At 36.9% G+C, this 20,810-nt stretch overlaps 1 protein-coding gene across 1 annotated transcript in view; it reads right to left on the minus strand.

Annotated features, from left to right (window-relative positions):
• Positions 1-20,810, minus strand: part of LOC150088557 (serine/threonine/tyrosine-interacting protein-like) — a 187,368-nt gene that overhangs the window by 77,013 nt on the left and 89,545 nt on the right. The window contains exon 5 of the mRNA XM_090370231.1: positions 10,255-10,315. Within this exon, the coding sequence (XP_090226357.1) occupies positions 10,255-10,315 (61 nt within the window). The remainder of the gene's footprint in view (positions 1-10,254; positions 10,316-20,810) is intronic.

Below are 20,810 nucleotides of genomic sequence, written 5' to 3' on the forward strand. Positions count from 1 at the left end.
GAGCAGTCTGCAGAAGCTCAAACTTGTGTTTAAGTTCCAGTACATACTGCTTTTTCTCCTCTTCTGTTATCTCAAAGACCTTTGTATTATATACTCAAGTCAGTTTTTTCCTTTCCTACATTTATATCAAGTGTATATCTTACCATTCTGTGATCACTTCCAACATTTACCTTATTCAGGACGGTAACATCATTCACAATATATCTTCTGTTAGTGAGGATGAAGTTGATTTCATTAGTAGTTAATCCATTTGGACTCTTCCGTGTCCACTTTCTGTTCACCCTTTTCTTGAAAAAAAGTGTTCATTACTGACAGTCGTTGAGATTCTGCAAATTCCACAAGTCTTTCACCTCTTTCATTTCTTTCACCAATTAAAAAATTTCCTATAGTTCCCCTTTCTGCACTGTTTTTGTCTTTTTCCAATCTTAGCATTGAAGTTCCCCATAATAATAGTGTAGTGGGTTTTCTGCTCATCTAGAAGACTCTCAATTTCGGTGTACATTTCTTCAACCTCTTCATCATCATGGCTTGATGTTGGTGCATAAATCATTATAATCTTTAGCTTGTACCTCTTAGAAATCTTGAGTATTAGTCTTGACACCCTTGGTGATGTACTTTTGAATTCCAAAATGTTGTTTTTAAAATCTTTATGGACCAGAAACCCAACTCCACCTTCACTCCTTTCACTGTTTCCACTGGTGTACAGCAGATTTCCACTTGATAAACTTATAAGTGATTCATTTCTTCTTCTTTTTCAGCCAAACCGATGATATTCCAATTCACATTTTCTAATTCCTTTTCCAGCTCTAATATCCTGCCTTCACCGATGAGTGATCTTACGTTATAACAGGCCAAGTTTAGTTTCCGTGCATGGCAGCCTGGTCGTACCCAGAGATTCTTAGCACCCTCTGCTTCCACTCTGATCCTCTCGCTGCCGTAAGAGGGAGAGTGAAAGCTGCTGGGGACTGAGGGCCATTTGTTTTGTTGTGCTGTCATATGCTGGAGGGTTTGGTTCAGAAGACCACTAATATCTTTACAGAAACACATACAGTCCTCCATAGCAAAATATTTTGTGATATTTTCAATACACACTGTAATTTTAGTTCCTGCTTCAAGTAACTTCCGCTTTTTTTTTTTAATGAGAACCCCAAACACGAGAGGTATTAGAACCTATAATACTTAGTACTGTGCTTGGGTTGGAGGTTGAGAACACGAAAGAAGATATTTGTTGACATTGGACTTCTGTAGACTGTAATTTTCAGGAAATACGTATGAAGGAAGTTTGTTCCAGGAAACGGCAGTTGAATGAATAAACGAGGAAGATGAAAAGTTGGTTCTGTGAGTTTGAAGTTGGATAGTAAATGGATGTCGGCTGGTGGCTGCACGTGTTCGGACTGTTTTGAAAGAGAGAGCTCAAATTATAGAAGCCAATTCAGAAGAACAGTGCCCATGGAAGTATCTGTAGAAGAGGCATGTAGCAGAAACAGTACGTCTATGAGACAGCGAGTGGAGACTCTATTAGAGATGAATCATTAATTAACCTAACTGCCCTCTTCTGAATGGAATCTAGAAGCCTGAGAGAGGTTTTGAGGGCACCATCCCCAGATATGGGAACAATATTCCATGGTAGGGCGGATTTGCAATTTGTACATAGTGAACAGCTGTTTGGAAGAAAAGTAACGCCGAGAGCGAAAGAGAAAACCAAGTTTTTTAGAAGCAGAGGAAGCAATATTTGTAATGTGCTTGTGCCAAGAGAGATTAGAAGTCAGGGTAATCCCTAAGGGAGATATATCATCTTGCCTAGAAATCGGAGTGTCACCAAAGATAAGCATAGGAGCAGAAGAAGAATTTTTGCGAGATATAAGACAAGACCGAGTTTTAGAAGAATTGAAATCAATCAAGTTGTCTTTGCCCCACTGGAGAATTACCTGGAGATCGGCATTTATGGAATTGGTAGCGGATATTTGAGAAGTTGAAGCTGATCGAGCAGAGCAATTTTTCTCAAACTGGAAAGTGGAATGCACAAAAAAGAACTGAGGAGTTCTGCTTGCTCTTTATATAAGTTTAAATTACCAAGTCATTCAACTCTTCTTAAGTGTGCCACACTATAATTTTTTGGTTGGTAGTCCAAATCTGTTGAAGCAAATAGTCCAACAAAGCGTGCAATGCAAGAACTGATGAATATAGAAATCTTTGCAACATTCATCTCTGCTTCCTTTTAAGGATCTGGTATCGGCAGGTCTTCGTTATATGGACCAGGCCTTATTGCGGATGATATGTTAGGCTAGCTGATGATGCACTTGCTTTTCCTGAAGCCTCTCATATTTTTGTCATGAAGGAATAGCAACCATCAATGCATTTGCATAGTTCTTGCCTCACCACAGGAGGAGTAAAATGCATACTTTTAATTTTCCAGTTAGCAAGCGAGTTGTATGTGCTGTATTACCTGCACCACAGATTTGTGGTGCAGGTAATACAGCACATAATGGAACCCAAGTTCTGTTCAGATAACCAATTTTGCAACCACAGTACAAAGAATACACACGTTTAAGTAATACTATAGGTTTTCTTCCTCTGAGTTTCTGTTGTAAACCCCACACGTACACAGCATAAATTGTCAGGGTGATCCAGACACTTTCTTTGCTTCTGCTTAAACAATTTTGACAATGCAATGTAAAATGCTGAAGAAACAAATGATATGCAATAGACATGCAGATAAATATCCATACTTGCTTACTGAAAGAAAGAAATAGGAGGCAGATACACAAGATTGAATGTGTTAACCTTCCCCAACATTACTGACATTTATGAGCACAGGCAAACATTATTTGCTGCTAATACAACAGATTATTGTCACATCTACTTCCCTAAATTGTAGTAATTTATATTTATTCTGGATAAACACAAAACCTGTATGTGTAGAAACTGATGTGACGTAAAATTAAGAATTATTTTCAAAATATAGGGAGAAAAATTGACTGCAGTTAGCTGATAATATCAGTGGAGGTAAAAGTCATGTTGGCCAGTATTATAACCGTATATTATGTGCTAAATAAGATACCGTGTTAATTTCCTATTATATGTGTTCACTGAAGAGAGTCACTAGAATTGCTGCACCTACCTACCAAATCATTGTTGATCTTACAATCATTTTTTTTTGTGTGTAATTTTTTTAGGTTGACATGCAAATTTGATAAATGATGTTTCATTTTATTTACTAAAAGCATTACCATATTCAGTAAATGTTAAATTCAGACATTCTGATGTAACTGAATTTTATGTGCCATTAGAGCTCTTCCTCTCACCGCATCTGCTATGGCTGTGTTTCAGTCAGAGCTAATTTCTTTCTGTATTGCTATGGCCTTTTACGAAGGACAAATCAGCAACAGCAGAATGATGCATCAAGTTTTTTGAACAGCACAAGAAGATACCAAAGTGCTAACTTTTATTCCCTATGAAGAGCTATTATTAAAATATTTCCAAGCAGTAACTTTAATCTCAATCAAAGCTGCTTTACATGCAAAAGTTAGGTAAGCTGCATTCTTTCCATTGGGGCTAGTTCTTCTGCACGTGCTATGGCCATGTTTCAAGGTAAAATTTTATATGATCATTCTGCAAAAATAATAATTAGAATCACTTAATTTTTCAGAATGTTTTTAAAGAATCACCTGAAAGTAAACAAGAAAAAATAACAGAATGTGTATAATAAAGCTTTTTATGTTTTTTCTCTTGAACACACGTTGCATTTTAAGTAAATTTTTTTTTTTTTTTTTTTTTCATACAAGATTTATTTATTTTTCTTTTGACTGAAAGTTGCTCAATTCACTGAAAATGAAACTTTCTTTGCTATTAAAGTGTTGTAAAGCTTGAAAACACTTGAGCTACAAACCTGATGGATGGCTGGGTGTAATAATGAGAGCCACTGGTTCCAATGAGAGATCAGTGGTAACTGAATTTGCTATGGCATTCATCGGCATCTCATATTTACAGTTCAGCAAAGATTTTATCACATACCACCATGTTAGAAATGAACAGTTCTGTCTAATTTTTTTTTTTTTTTCATTATGCATTACAGGCACTCCCCGACTTATGTAAGGGTTGCATTCCACAGAACTCTGCATAAGTCAAATTTTCCATCATTTCATAATATCGCTGTCCAGTGACGGAACAGGTGCGGGGTCCAGTCTGTGTTACTTGTTCAAAAAAATACAGCCTAATCACGAATGTGCCCGTAAATCCACACCACACTGTCACTTGTGGAAAATGCAACGGGACCTCTTGGATAACTCGAGGGTTTTCTGTTGCCCAAATGTGACAGTTGTGCATATTCACTTGTCCATTTAAGCAGAAGTGGGCTTCATCACTCCAAAGGATGTTCCATGGCCAAGTGATATCCACTGTCATTCGTGCCAGAAACTGAAGTGCATATGTGAAATGAATATCTGCATCACCATGCTTTAGCTTTGCTGTAGCATGTGCATCTTGTAAAAGGATAGTACTGCAACACCTGACACATTACTAGCCTTACGGTGGTATACGGCATGTCCACTTCACGAGAAACAGCTGGCACACTTGCGCTACCACATGGAGGTTGACTTGATAAATCCACGACAGCCAGAGTCACATCTTCAACACGAGAGGAGTTCACTCATTTTTGACCTCTACCTGGTCGAACACCAAGATGTCCTGTTGCTTCAAATTTCGCAATCATTTTGTGGACAGCACAAACAGTCATAGGTCCAAGCCTTATGCGTTTCTGACATTGAATTTTCTCCGATAGCCGCAGCTGCATTGTTGTTGTTCTGATAGCATAGCTTCACTAATAGCACCTTTTCCTGCAATATTGTTGGCTTTGCTGCTGTAGTGCAGGCAAACATCTACTGTATGATTTGGAAGAGACTGCTTTGCTTTTATACAGTAAGTGTGGACATGAGTTTTTGTAAGAGCTCCTAGAACGCAAGTTCATCTCCACCTCGTATCTCTGTGAAGAACAGTATCACTACCAATGGGCCAGATGTGTGTGTGACGTAGGTTTGTGTGTATTATGTGTGTTCTGTTGTTATGTTCTGGCCTCTTGGCTACCCAGAAGCATCAGTCACCTGGACAGATGATTCTGGGTACTAGCCCACACCACGGGAAGGTGTGCCAGTCCCAATGGAGCACGTACTGTCTCAATATGAGACTCTGAACCACCTGATGTTGCCAAAAGGTGGGCCAGATTTCTCTGGGGGGCCCACTACAGAGAGGGGGGGAAATAAAAAATAAAAATCCCCGTGGTGAAATAAAAAAAAAATAATAATAATTTTTATACAGTACAGTAGAGCTGAGTAGTGGCGCTGTGGCAATAACTTATGATTATGCAAATAACTTATGTTATTTTCATAATCCTAACTAAGATATGCGACATACAGTGACAAATTTTGTAACTAATTTTTCCCCTCAATAAATGCTAAGCGCATTGTACCTGTTGTCGAAATTTCTCTTCAGTATGAGCCTTAAAACTCCCTCCAGAACCCTCTACATAGGGATACTTTAATTTTAACAACCCTGTGCTTCTTGCTTTTGCTTGAATGGCCATTAGACTCAGGGAAACTCACTTCTGAATCTGATTTCCCCTCCATATTATTGATAGCTTTCCCATCTTCTATATAGCACCTGAATGCTGTTTCGTGATCACCGTTGATCCTTTAACATGTTCTTTTATACATGCACTGTCCTTTGAAATAGCATTCACTGTTGAAGCAACGAGACTGCAATAGATGACAAACTTCGCGATAGATCCCATGCAATAGATGTCAAACTTTGCCCTGCTTCTTACTTCTTAATCATTTTCATCTTCATTTCTAAATCAATTTTGTTTGGTTTCCTAGCACTGCCACCACTTGGACTTTCCGTTGGTCACTTTCTCTTCATCATTGTAATAAGTAAATAGGAATGAAGAGCAGATTCTGAAAATTTATGTTTCTTAAATGATTGAAGATTTCAGTGAAGGGAACACATTTCACCATAATAACATAAAAACTCACACAATCCAAATCAGGGTTATTGCAAATGCAATAACATTCAGTTTACTACCTGTTTATAATTAGATGCACAAACAGAAAAGCCCAATAAACCGGAAAGTGCAAATTGTTTTATGGTTGTGACCTTCAGAAATGTTGTGTCTTTATTTATTTTAGCATACAGTTATGTGTGATATTTTCCTTTCATCGGTGAAGACAGGATATTAGAGCTGGAAAAGGAATTAGAAAATGTGAATTGGAATATCATCGGTTTGGCTGAAACAAGAAGAAGAAATGAATCACTTATAAGTTTATCAAGTGGAAATCTGCTGTACACCAATGAAAACAGTGAAAGGAGTGAAGGTGGAGTTGGGTTTCTGATCCATAAAGATTTTAAAAATAACATTTTGGAATTCAAAAGTACATCACCAAGGATGTCAAGACTAATACTCAAGATTTCTAAGAGGTACAAGCTAAAGATTATAATAATTTATGCACCAACATTGAGCCATGATGATGAAGAGGTTGAAGAAATGTACACCGAAATTGAGTCTTCTAGATGAGCAGAAAACCCACTACACTATTATTATGGGGGACTTCAATGCTAAGGTTGGAAAAAGACAAAACAGCGCAGAAAGGGGGAACTATAGGAAATTTTGTAATTGGTGAGAGAAATGAAAGAGGTGAAAGACTTGTGGAATTTGCAGAATCTCAAGGACTGTCAGTAATGAACACTTTTTTTCAAGAAAAGGGTGAACAGAAAGTGGACACGGAAGAGTCCAAATGGATTAACTACTAATGAAATCAACTTCATCCTCACTAACAGAAGATATATTGTGAATGATGTTACCGTCCTGAATAAGGTAAATGTTGGAAGTGATCACAGAATGGTAAGATATACACTTGATATAGATGTAGGAAAGGAAAGGAAAAAACTGACTCGAGTAAATAATACAAAGGTCTTTGAGATAACAGAAGAGGAGAAAAAGCAGTATATACTGGAACTTAAACACAAGTTTGAGCTTCTGCAGACTGCTCAGGACCAAGATATCGACGAGGAATATTACAACTTTCTGAAAGTGATAAAGCCCAAAAAAACCTATAGGAAAAAAGAAATCCAAAGAAGAAAAAATTAGTCAAGAAACACTTGTTATGATGAACCGAAGACAACAAATGAAAAGCAAGAAAAACACTGAGAGGGAGAAAATTGAGTATACTGAGTTATGCAAAGCCATTAGAAAGAGACTCAGAGAAGACATAAGAAGATTTAACACAAGAAAAGTAGAACAAGCATAAGGGAAAACAAAGGATTTAAATTAGCAGCCATGAGCAGTAATACAGAAAGACAAATGATACTGAAACTGAAGAATAGCGATGGTGTACTGATAAACAGCAGAAAAGGCATAATTCAAATAGCAGAAGACTACTATAGAGAATTATACAAGGAGCAGGGGAATGATGCCAGCAGTGGGGAAGATGGATTGCAAAGTAGCAACATATACGACATACCCGATATTCTTCCTGATGAGGTAGAACATGCATTGAAGAAAATGAAGAATCAGAAAGCCCTGGGGGAAGATGAAGTTACCGTAGAGTTGTTAAAATTGGGAGGAAGAGACATAACACAAAAACTGGCAAGGCTCTTCACAAAGTGCATTAGAAAAGGTGTGATGCCTAAGCAGTGGAATAATGCAACCATAGTTTTGCTGCATAAGGAGATAAATCAGAAATTGGAAATTATAGACCAATTAGCTTGTTATCCCACATCTACAAGTTGTTCACAAGGGTCATTACTAACAGATTAGAAAGAATACTTGATGAGAATCAACCGAAAGAGCAAGCTGGCTTTAGGACAGGATTCTCAACTATGGATCACCTTCACGTAATATCACAGCTAATGGAGAAAGCAAATGAATATAAAACACCATTATGCTTGGCATTTGTGGATTATGAAAAGGCATTTGACTCCATAAAGCATAGGGCAATGTTTCGGGCACTGGAAGGACAAGGCATAGATACCCCATATATTATGATTTTGAAGAAAATATATGAGAGTGCTAGCTCCTTTATTAGACTAGACAAAGACAGTAAGAATTTAAAATCGAGAAAGGAGTTCGACAAGGGGAGACAATATCTCCGAAGCTGTTTACTGCTGCCCTTGAGGAAGCTTTCAGAAGATTAGACTGGTCGCAGAAAGGAGTCAATGTGAACGGAGAGTACCTAAACCATTTACGATTTGCAGATGACATTATAGTCATAAGCCACGATCCCAAAGAATTAGAGGAAAATCTTAATCAGTTATGCACAGTTAGTAACGATTTTGGACTAAAGATGAATATGGCTAAAACAAAAGTAATGATGAACAAGTATGGAAAAAATCATATATTGGGAATCAGACTGTTAGATAAGAAGAGAAACACATGGATTAGGCAGCAAACTCAAGTAAAGGACATTCTTATCAAAACTAAAGAACTAAAATGGTCTTGGGCAGGACACATAGCTCGAAGACATGATGACAGATGGACTAAGAAAATAACAGAATGGTATCCAAGAGGAGCTAGAAGAAAACCTGGAAGACAAATGCGGAGATGGATAGATGAAATTCATGAGTTTGTGGGTAGTAAATGCCAGTGCTCAAAACAGAAAGAACTGGAAAGTTGCTGGAGAGGCCTTCATCCTGCAGTGGATTGAAAATGGCTGATAATGATGATGATTTTCCTTTCAATCAGCTTCCATGGTTAACCTTTTCTGTAAATAGGGACTTATGTACACGCACACAGATTTAATTCCATACAGCCAAGGTAAAATTTTGTAATTGTAAACAACGTATATTTTTCAGTTATACTCACAGTGGGCATTTTCTGCTTACCATTCTCTGCTGTTCTAAAGTGATGTCAAGCAGGTCACCAGCTCACAGAGCATAATTAGCAAAAGCAATTTTTACACTTAATTATGAAGTTTGCAGAACGGAACATGGATTCTCTCTCTCTCTCTCTCTCTCTCTCTCTCACATATATGTACAATTATACATAATAAAACAATAATTAATATCTTAGGACATGGACTCTCTCTCTCTCTCGCAGGTAAACAATATAACGCTTATTTTTTAATGTACAACTACACATCGAATAGTGACTAATAATGGCAGCAAAAATGGAGCTTAGCGATCTTGTTGTTTATCACATGTGAGAAATTTATCGAATTCCTCCATGATACAATTATTTTTTCATACTGACTAAATTAACACATTAAACACTACTCACAATGAAACTAAAAAATTATTAATATTTTAAATGGGAATTATTAAAATTCTGCACAGTGTTAACAGAGTATCTAACAAAAAATTAAAGTCAAAAAAGAGGTCATCAACTCATCAACTTCAGAACACTTAAGTTATGTCTTATTAATGTTGGATAGCAGCATATTTTGTAATAGATCATGTAGAAAGTAGTCCTGGCACTAGGTGTAACTGATTGTAATTAAATGATAAAAAGTAAATCAAATAAAAATAAATAGAAAAAACATTAAAAGAGTAGTGTGTGTGCACAAATGCACACACACAATAACTTGAAATATGGATGGGAATAAATAGGACCATGTAATGGTAATTACAGGGTCCTCACCATTAATGTATCATAAATCAGGCACGAGAATTTACTCCAATTTCAAAAAAAATTAATTATTAAGGACAACAGATGGCATAATAGAACATGGCAAACAATAAATCGGCTGTAATTTTTCCACTTTGCACCAACTGAAGTTGAGGCATATTACTACTGGAGATGGAAGGAGCCGTTTTCTGGGCTTTTTTCACCCCACTGTCAATCTGGGGGAGCAAGGTCTCAATTTCATCTCCATGCCAAAACTAGTATTTTGCAATCTAACATTCAAGAATAGTTAGCAGGTATGAGTTAGGGTAATCAAATTGTTAATGTATGCTGATTCCATGTAAATGTCTGTGTGCATAAACAAACCAAGTATGTTAAAAGTCCAGTATGTTTGACATGTCATTATAAATTTGGTGACAGCTTAGTGTCACCAAATTTATAACAAGTTAAACAGAATAAAATTAAATAACAGATATCAAACCAATCAGTACTCAATTATTTTTTTCCTGCAATATCTAAAATTTTATGAATGGAAAGGTTTCGTTCCTTTCAGTTATTCAGTCAGGTACAATTTTCAAATAATTAAAAATTAAGTTAATGTATAAAAATAATAAACATTTGAAGTTGGAAATGTATTTACTTACTTTTGGGAGAAACTGGATGATATTCATTGTGACTGTATCAGCAATGTCTAAAACTAAGTACCTAGAGAAATGTATAAAGAAAATTTAATTTAATTAAATGTTTTAACCATTAAAATGGTTAAAACTTATGTTTGCAATAATTACACAACATATTCAGTTAGGAAATTTTTGTTATCTACACTTCCAGGTAAAATCATAAATACAGCAGACTTCAGATTATTCAGGACAACAGAGGGAAATAGAGGACATGATTAATGCACAGGGAATACAAAAGCTTAAACTTCTGAAAAAATGTATTAAAATTTTGTAAAATATATAGATTTTTCATAATACAGGATCTTTACAAAATGATGCAGCAATTTAAAATCATACAATCCCATACATCTAACCAAACAAAGCACAACTTTATAGTGTTTTATATACAAATTGTTTCAATATGAAATTAGCATTAGCTAAGGCATACGATGCAAGAAAGCAAACTTATAGAGCATTAGCCAAAAAAAAAAAAAACCTTCCTATTTCACCCATCCATTCACTCTAAACGTTTGTCTAGTTCAGCCTTAAATTTATTTAAACTATCAATTTCCACAACAGATAGACGTTTGTTCCAGCAATCAACTACTCGCTGGCTAAAGGCAAATTTCCGCACATCTATTCTACAACTGTCTTCCTCAGGTTCTTAATCTGAGCAAGCAGAAGTATCCCATCAGCACTGAGCCTGCTCAAACCATTCAAGGCCTTATACACCTTAATCAGATCACCTCGCAGGTGCCTATTCTCCAGATGCTGCAACTTGCAGAAATTAAGCCTCTCTTGGTAAGAGGACCCCTTTGTTCCTCTCACCACTCTTACCGTGCTGCCCTTCTCTGTACTAGTTATCTAGCAACTTTAATCCTTTCTAAAATGAGGCCTCCAGACCTGTACACAGTACTCAAAGTGTAGCCTGACCATTGCCTTATACAAGGGGATAATCACCTCCTTATCCCTGCTAGCAAAATTCCTATATATCATTGACAAAACTCCATGTCCTGCTCTGGCAGCCTGTCTGCAGTTCTCAGAAAACTTCATATCTGACTGCACAATTATCCCTCAGGTCTCTTTCATTCTCCACTACCCTGAATGTAACACCACACAGTTGGTACATGTCTATGGTGTTACTGCTACCCATATGAAGTACTTTGCATTTGTCAATGTTAAACTTCAGTTGCCACTTCTCAGTCCATCTATCCAACTTTTCCAGATCCTGATAAAGTAGCATACTGTCATTAACAATCCTACCAACCTTTGTATCATCTGCAAACTTCGACATTAAGCCTGATATACCTTCATCATTGTCACTGATAAATATACAAAACAACAATGGGCCCAACACTGAACCCTGGGGGACTCATTTAAGAACATTAGTCCATGAAGAGCAGTTTCCATTACCACTCTGTCTTCTCCCACTCAACCATCCTTTTATCCATTGTAGCAACTTGCCCTTAACGCCATACTGCTCCAATTTGTACAGTTGTCTTCCATGTCCAACAGTCTCAAAAGCTTTCCTGAAATCCAAAATATGATATCAAAATAATTTTTTGCATCCAGTTCCTTTGTGAGCACATCATAGTATCCAATCAAATCGGTAAGACAAGACTTCCCCTTAACAAACCAATATGTGTCTGAAATATTACTGCAGTCTTGTCTAGATGATCCTGCATTGCTTCTTTAACCATTGATTCTATTATTTTCCACAGAACAAAAGTTAAACTAAAAGGTCTGTAATTACTCGTGTCACCCTTTGATTCCCCTTCGTGAACTGGAGATACATTTGCACATTTCCAGTGCAAGGATACAAGCCCTAAGTCTATTGATGCTCTCACAATTATGGCTAAGTGTTTGCTTACTTCTTTTGCTACCTTCTTTAATATAACTGGATAGCTTCCATCCACCCCAGGTGCCTTTCTTATGTTTAACTTCAACAATTTCTCCTCCACTTTGCTCTCAGTTATTACAAAATCATTTAGCTCCTTTTTTGAGTTTAATAAGCTCTTCTCTGCTTCCCTATAGAATTCCTCATGTGTGGATGTAGATGCAAAATACTCATTCAGTTTGGCAGCTATCTGAGCAGGATCATCTATTGTCAAACCATTGATATCAAGTGGTCCAATCTGATTCATCCCTTCCCTTTTAGAGTTTATATAAGTACAGTCTTTGCTGTTTTTCTTTGCAATCTTTGCCATAGATTTCTCATAATCTGCCTTTGCTTGCCTAACCTCCTTTGTGACTTGATTACAGACTAGCCTATATCTACCATAGGCTTCTGTGTCGCCTGATAATTTATATGCATCCCATGCATTTTTTTTTCTCTGCCAAGAGTCTCATTAGTTCAGCTGACATGCATTTGGGCCTAAACCATGAACAGTATTTCTTAATTAGTATGAAAAGCCTAGTAGTTTCTAAGATTAATTCCTTAAATGCGTCCCATCTGGAATTTGCTGTTGGTAACATCATCAGTTGGTCCCATTGTATAGAATTTAAAAAATCTCTAATACCGCTGTAGTCACTTTTCCGAAAGCAAAAACCTTTCCTTTAGCCCCGATAGTAGTTAAATCTTTAAGTAAATCCCACATGAGAATATTTGATTACTGCCACCTAATGGTTCCTTTATCTATAAATTCTTAATGCATGAATAATCACAGCTAATAATCAGATCAAGAGTATTAGTCCCTTTCGTTGCCTCTCAAACATGTTGCTGTAGAAAACAATCAACAAATAAATCCACAAAATTCTTGCTAGTGTGCAAGAGACCAACCCACAAGTTCCAGTCTATATCTGGGAAGTTAAAATCCCCCATTATAAGACACTAGTTGACTGGCCCACTCTATTTTTCTGTATAATTGTTCATCGTACTCAGTCATTAGGCCTATAACAAACTCCTACCCACATTTTTGCTTGTCCAGAGCCTATGTCACACCAAACTGACTGAACATTGCACTGTCCATCTATGTCAACTGGATGCACTTCCTTAGATTTTGTGTTTCTTAACTAACAGCATAACCCCCTCCCTTCCTGTCCTTTCTGTAAATAATGTACTCTCCTCAAATTCCAATTCTGCATCCCTTATATCTGAGTGACACCATGTCTCTGATATCCCAACATTATCCACCTTTGATATCTTGACCAGCACTTCAAATTCATCAAATTTATTTACTATACTCCTAGGATTAGTGTGCATGTAAGTATACTAGGGGTGTTCCGAAAATACGTGGACTGGCAACACTGCTTCATTGTCATGGAAACAAGTGACAAGTTTGTGGTCTAGCATTGTTCCCCCACCTTTTCTTAGTTAGTTTGTGCAAGCGTATCACGTAGTATTCATTTTTGTGTTCCTTGAAACAGTTTATGTGAAGTGTGTTTTTTTCGATGGGGGATGAGAAAGATTAGACAAAGAATCAAGATTGAATTTTGTGTAAATATAGGCAAAAGTGATCAGAATGTGTGAGATAATTCAAGAAGCATACAGTGAAGAAGTCTTGGGCAGAAAGGCCGTATTTAAATGGTGGATCCATTTTTAAGGACGGGGGGGGGGGGGAGAACTTACAAGATGAACAAAGAAGCAGGCATCCGTCAACTTCAGTTAATGATGAAAACATTGGGAAAGCGCAAGTGTCATTGAAAGAAAATAGACGTTTATCGATTCATGATCTGGCAATTCAGATGAATTTCGGTGTAGCAAGATATCACGAAATTGTAAAGACTCATCGCAACATGTCACGTGTTTGCGCAAGATGGTACCGCGTGATCTTACCGCAAAACAAAAAGAACACTGCATTGAAATTTGTCAAGCCTTTATTGACAAGGTGGAAGAAGAGCCTGACTTTTTGAATAAATCATGTGCAACGAGTCCTGGATTAAACATTTTGATCCAGAGTCCAAACAGCAGTCAATCATAAGGAAACACACACCGATTCACCACCTCCAAAAAAATTGATTTTGATTTTATTTTTTGATGCCCACAGAAGAATACTGCAGAATTGGGTCCGAGAAACAAAACGTAAACGGAGAATTTTATGCTAAAACATTGCGAGTTCGCCTCAAAGGAGCAATTCGCAAAAAAAGAACCAAGCTGCTTAATCAAGAATGGTTTCTTCTTCAAGATAACACTAGGCCACATGTCGCACAACCAGCAATGTGAGCTTTAGCAAAAATTGGTGATCAACCACTAGACCAGTGGTATCCAAACTTTTTTGGTTGTGCACCCTGGAATAAAAAATTAAATATATAAGTTTAATATTTTTTTTATTTATAAATCATTTACGTGGAAGGCAATCACGTATAATTTTAAAAGATCACAAAAATACAAAACAAAATTAAATTGAAGTTCAAGTACAAAATGATACGAAATCATTAATGTAACAAGTGTAGTAAATGTAATGCAATACTATTTGTTTTATTTATAAATAATTTACATGGTATGCATTATATCTAGATTTTATTATCTAGATATAATGTATTATATCTAGATGATATATCAGTGTGGAAAACAGCCCTCACGATTTTATTGAGGATTATCTTGCGTACCCCAAGGATCATCTTGCGCACTTCACTTTGAAGACCACTGTACTAGACCACCCTCTATACAGCCCAGACCTCAACACCATGCGATTTCTGGGCTTTCCTGAGCCTCAAAAAACAGCTGAGGGAAAAAATTTAACACAAATGAAGAAGTTAAATCTGCCACATCCGCTATCCTGCAACGCCTTTCGGAAAATGGGCTGCAACATGTGTTTCAGAAGCTAGTGAACTGCTGTAAAAGGTGTACAGAATGTGAAGGATGCTATTTCAAGAAGGAGATCCATACCAACCTCCCAAGTGACTCAGACTCAGAGCAATGATCTCAGTCTGCATATTTTTGGAACAGCCCTTGTACATGCACCTGTTCTTATTCTTAGTTACCCTAACACAGCCCATGAGTTATTTACTTGTTCCATGATGACTCCTAGCAATCCTTGAAAAACCAGCACCTTGTTTTTCGGGCTGCTGTTCATTCTAATAGAAGCAGCGCAAGAATCACTTCCACCTCTGTTAATCTATTAGTCTGTGAATCCCTCCCTAAGCTAGCAGTTTTCCAATTTGTGTTGTATGCTCAGAAATTTTGCTTCATTAAATGGAATGTATGACAATATGTAAATATGAAAATATGTATGACTTTCATTGACAGCATGAAAAGCCAATTCCAATGCAGCTGCGCATGATGCACAGACCGAAGCGGTGTGTTGCTTCAGATGTAAATCTAGGGTACACTGAGTCAAGCCTTGATACGATGAATTTCACTGACCACAGGAAATATTACAAACAAGGTCATTTACTTGTACCGAGAAAGAAGAAAGAACTGTGTGATTTCTCAGTATATTATGGAGTTTCTGCATAGGTCTGGTTACAGTTTTAAATTCAGTATCTTTAAAGAATTTATTAAGTTGTTTATACCATTGTTCAATGTACAGGATGGAAATAAAGTATATTTTTTTGACCTATTTTTAGTTTTAGTTTGATTAATAATAAAGAGTGCATAGCCTCTCACGTCTGGTGAGCATGGGTTTGGCACACCCAGGGTCCTGAGCTGGATATCATCATTCTTCTCTTTCTTGGTGATTCCCTTCTACTTCTCTCTCTCTCTCTCTCTGGGAAAATCAGAAATTTTTTTTTTTTGGTTGGTGCAGTATAAGCCTCAGGCTTCCTTGCACCATATGGCTAATAATAATAATAATAAAAAATCTGTTGGTCAGTATATCAATTTCCAAGTCTAGGGTGGGTTAAGCAGTAATATTTGTAAGTGGTAAGGAACTGGTCAAACACGATGGATTTTTTGTAAGTAGTAAAATGGATTTTTATAAGATGGATTTTTTGTAAGTACTGTAGTGAAGCAACATACCAGTATTGGTGGGTTTTTGTTAAATACTAAATTGTATTTTCTGCATATCTCGTGTAAGGATGAAATTTAAGAAATTTTTAGATTTTGTTTCTTGATGTTTTTCCTCCAGTATAAAATGTAATCTCGTATGAATGTTGTTAAATGTCTGTAGAATGTCCTGAGTAGTAAATAATCGGTTATAATGAGTACATCGTCAAGATATCTTCCGTAGTAAGTAATACGGGGAGGAACAGTGCTAAATACAAGTGTTCAATGTTAGCAATATAGATTTCAGCTATTAAGGCTGCTCAGGCTCGGACCCATAGGTAATCTAAAAATGTGCTTGTATATCTTGTCTTCAAAAGAAATATAATTAGCTTCAAGCAGAAGCTTAATTAAATAGAAAATTTCTTTTTTAGGTAATTTTGTCTGATTAATCGTTAAAGTGTTGTTGTTTAACAATTCCCAAACTATATTGAGTGCGTAGTCAACATTAACATTAGCAGTGCTTTTTTTGGGACGGTACGCAACGGTACGGCGTACCGGCACCTTTATTAACAGTGACATTAGGATGCAGTGCACTTCAAAATTTATAATATTCCATAAATTTTTTTTCATGTGTTTACCTATTATTCAAATAAGCTTAAAATTATTTAATTAATTTGCATTTTTCACTGTCTATTGTTAAGATATTTTCTATATAAAACTATAACCATTTTTATAATTCTAAATTACTCAGTTGGGCCTCTGTTTAACGAAGTCCTTTATAGCGAATCATTTTGAATTCCCTTTGGAAGTAATTCATTTAAAATACTTTCTATTGAGCGAAGAAAATTTTCATATAGTGAACAGATTAGGAGAGAATTAACTCGGTACGCACTGTTCGCATTTCTGGCCTTCAGGCAATTAGTGCTGCTGCGCGAATTAAGAGATCTAAAGCGATTAACATTGTACAACTTAGTGGTACCTGGTAAAACCTATCCGACCACCTGTCCCACATACGGTGAAATCTCGCTGGTCAACAGTGAGCAGATCAAGGGGTATTCCCAATGAGTTCTGGCTCACCTTCTACTGCTGTGGTGTCCAACCTTTTCCCGTACAGGGGCCACAATACAAAAAAATCCTTCGTTAGACTACGGACCCTAAAAATAATAAGTAAAAATAAATGCCACTCAGTTGTCCGTCTGTCACAGCAGTGTATCTCCCGAACCACTCGATCTATTGACTTGAAATTTTGCATGGGTTTGTACATAATGTGAGCCAACATATACCATATTGATCATTGTTGACAAAATTTGTTTAAGAAATGGGGTGGTGGTAAAATTTTTTTGACAACCTATATCTTATTATCTACCGTTGGAAAGAGCTCACCGAGTAGGTTTAAAATATAATTTTAAAATATTTTTAAAATTAAAAATGGTGGCGCCAGACAGGAAAATGTAATTTTCTTGTTCCCCCCCCCCCTCTATTTCCGTCGCTAATGGAGCTAAAAATTTAAAAACCACATTAGCTATGCGTTATTCGATGCTTGTCAAGGAAAAACTATTCCGATTGAAATCTATCATTTACTTTTTGTGTTAAGATTAAAAAAACAATTTTTTATTGCACTTCAATAGTGCACTTCTTTTTACTAAGTAATTCTCCTTTTGGTGATGAAAAGATTGCTAAAGAGTTATTTAATAATTCTATAAAGGTCCTTTATAAATTTTGCGACGAGAACTATTTTTTAACAGTTTTCAAAGTTGGAGTTGTCCCAACAAGGAGGTACTCAGAGAGCCAGTGTTGAGGTGGCAGTAGTGGAGAGACACCTGCATGTAGTCTAGCATGGCCCTCACCTGCCAGTTGCCTCCCCCCCCCCAAAAAAGACTTTAATCGCTTCTCTAGGAAGAAGTCGGAGTCGCTTCTCCCATCCATGTGGCGCCTCCGTAGCCAGGTGGGCAGGAGCAGCAGTGCATAGCACACGCTTCTTGATTAGACTGGGGTTGGAGCCCGTGATCACCAAATACGGAGGATGCAGAAAGGTCAGGGAATGACCGCCGCATATCCCCGGAGCAAAATGGCCTTAGTTGCTAATGCTCCTAAAAACCAAATAAACAAACAAACCCACCCATGCCATGCCATTCACAACTGGAAGGACAAATAGACAACGTTTTCGTTAGTTCCTCAGTTTTAGGCCAAGACAGGGTACTAGAAACTTTTTTCAGTTACCATAAAGCTCTCTATTTGAGATACTACACTAACGACCATTCGTGACTACGGACCTTCTTCCTGAGTGCCCGGCACTCAGTATATGACCGATTTATTAACTTATTTTACTCACATTTTACTTATTTTTTTATATACTTAAATAAATTTATGCTTAATAAACTGTGTTAATATACTAAATTTCTTGTTCTTATTCCAAAATCATTACTACTAAAGTAACAATTTCAAGAAAAAAAAATTTTTACACTACTTTTCATATCCTTTTAATTTTCAATTTTTCCTGATAGCAAAGTACCAGCACCTATTTTTTTACAAAAAAAGCACTGAACATTAGTATATAATGTAATTGACATCTAACGAAAACAATTTATCATTACGGCAAAGCTTGACATCTTTAAGACTATTAATTACTGCATCATAGTTTTTTATACCGAATTTTATCATATGTCTGAAAGATTTGATGATGATATATAAGTGTGCAGCTAAGCGTGAAAATGCTGAATTTTTGTAGGATACAATCGGGCATATGGGAAAACTAGGTTTATGGAGTTTAACCTGTCCGAAAATTACAGGAATATTATAGATCCTAGCTTTCAGCTCTTTTAATTCAGCCATAGAAATAAAATCACATTTTCAGTATGAAGTCAGTGTTTTGTTATATTGGTCTACTAAATTTGCAAATACAGACAGGTCTATCTTCCTGTAGGTGGAGCTGTCCGATATGGAATCCAATTTGTTCATCATCAGCCATTTCAATCCACTGCAGGATGAAGGCCTCTCCAGCAACTTTCCAGTTCCTTCTGTTTTGAGCACTGGCCATCCATTTACTACCCAAAAACTCATGAATTTCATCTATCCATCTCTGCCTTTGTCTTCCAGGTTTTCTTCTAGCTCCTCTTGGATACCATTCTGTTATTTTCTTAGTCCATCTGTCATCATGTCTTCGAGCTATGTATCCTGCCCAAGACCATTTTAGTTCTTTAGTTTTGATAAGAATGTCCTTTACTTGAGTTTGCTGCCTAATCCATGTGTTTCTCTTCTTATCTAACAGTCTGATTCCTAATATGATTTGTTCCATTCTTTTGGTGTGTGCTCAAGTTTCACTTCCATAAGTCATGGTGGGGAGTATACATTGGTTCATTGTTTTATGTTTCAGGCAAACTGGGATATTGCTCTTCAGTATGTGACTATATTTCCTGAATGTTATCCATCCAAAATTTATTCTTCTCTTGACTTCCAGCCATTTATCATTATTACAGCTAATAACTTGTCCCAGATAAGTATATGACTCCACCTTTTCAATTACTGCTCCTTCAATCATTATTTCCCTTTCTGTGGCATACTTGTTCATCGTTACTTTTGTTTTAGCCATATTCATCTTTAGTCCAAAATCCTTACTAACTGTGCATAACTGATTAAGATTTTCCTCTAATTCTTTGGGATCGTGGATTATGACCACAATGTCATCTGCAAATCGTAAATGGTTTAGGTACTCTCCGTTCACATTGACTCCTTTCTCCGACCAGTCTAATCTTCTGAAAGCTTCCTCAAGGGCAGCTCGTTATTCATTATTTGGTTTTTAGGAGCATTAGCAACTAAGGCCATATTGCTCCGGGATATGCGGTGGTCATTCCTTGACCTTTCCGCATACTCCGTATTTGGTGGTGACGGGCTCGAACCCCGGTCTAATCAAGAAGCATGTGCTACGCACTGCTGCTCCTTCCCACCTGGCTACGGAGGCGCCCACCTCAAGGGCAGCAGTAAACAGCTTCGGAGATATTGTGTCTCCTTGTCGAACTCCTTTCTCGATTTTAAATTTCCTACTGTCTTTGTCGAGTCTAATAAAGGAGGTAACATTCTCATATATTTTCTTCAAAATCATAATATGAGGGGTATATCTATGCCTTGTCTTTCCAGTGCCCGAAACATTGCCTTGTGCTGTATGGAGTCAAATGCCTTTTCATAATCCACAAATGCCTTTTCATAATCCACAAATGCCAGGCATAATGGTGTTTTATATTCATTTGCTTTCTCCATTAGCTGTGATATTACGTGAAGGTGATCCATAGTTGAGAATCCTGTCCTAAAGCCAGCTTGCTTTTTCGGTTGATTCTCATCAAGTATTCTTTCTAATCTGCTAGTAATGACCCTTATGAACAACTTGTAGATGTGGGATAACAAGCTAATTGGTCTATAATTTCCAATTTATCTCCTTATGCAGCAAAACTATGATTGCATTATTCCACTGCTTAGGCGTCACACCTTTTCTAATGCACTTTGTGAAGAGCCTTGCCAGTTTTTGTGTTATGTCTCTTCCTCCCAATTTTAACAACTCTACGGTAACTTCATCTTCCCTCAGGGCTTTCTGATTCTTCATTTTCTTCAATGCATGTCCTACCTCATCAGGAAGAATATCAGGTATGCCGTATGTGTTGCTAATTTGCAATCCATCTTCCCC

The sequence above is a fragment of the Mastigoproctus giganteus genome, chromosome 3 (assembly GCF_048544385.1).
Source record: "Mastigoproctus giganteus isolate SK-2022 chromosome 3, ASM4854438v1, whole genome shotgun sequence".
Lineage (NCBI taxonomy): Eukaryota > Metazoa > Arthropoda > Arachnida > Uropygi > Thelyphonidae > Mastigoproctus > Mastigoproctus giganteus.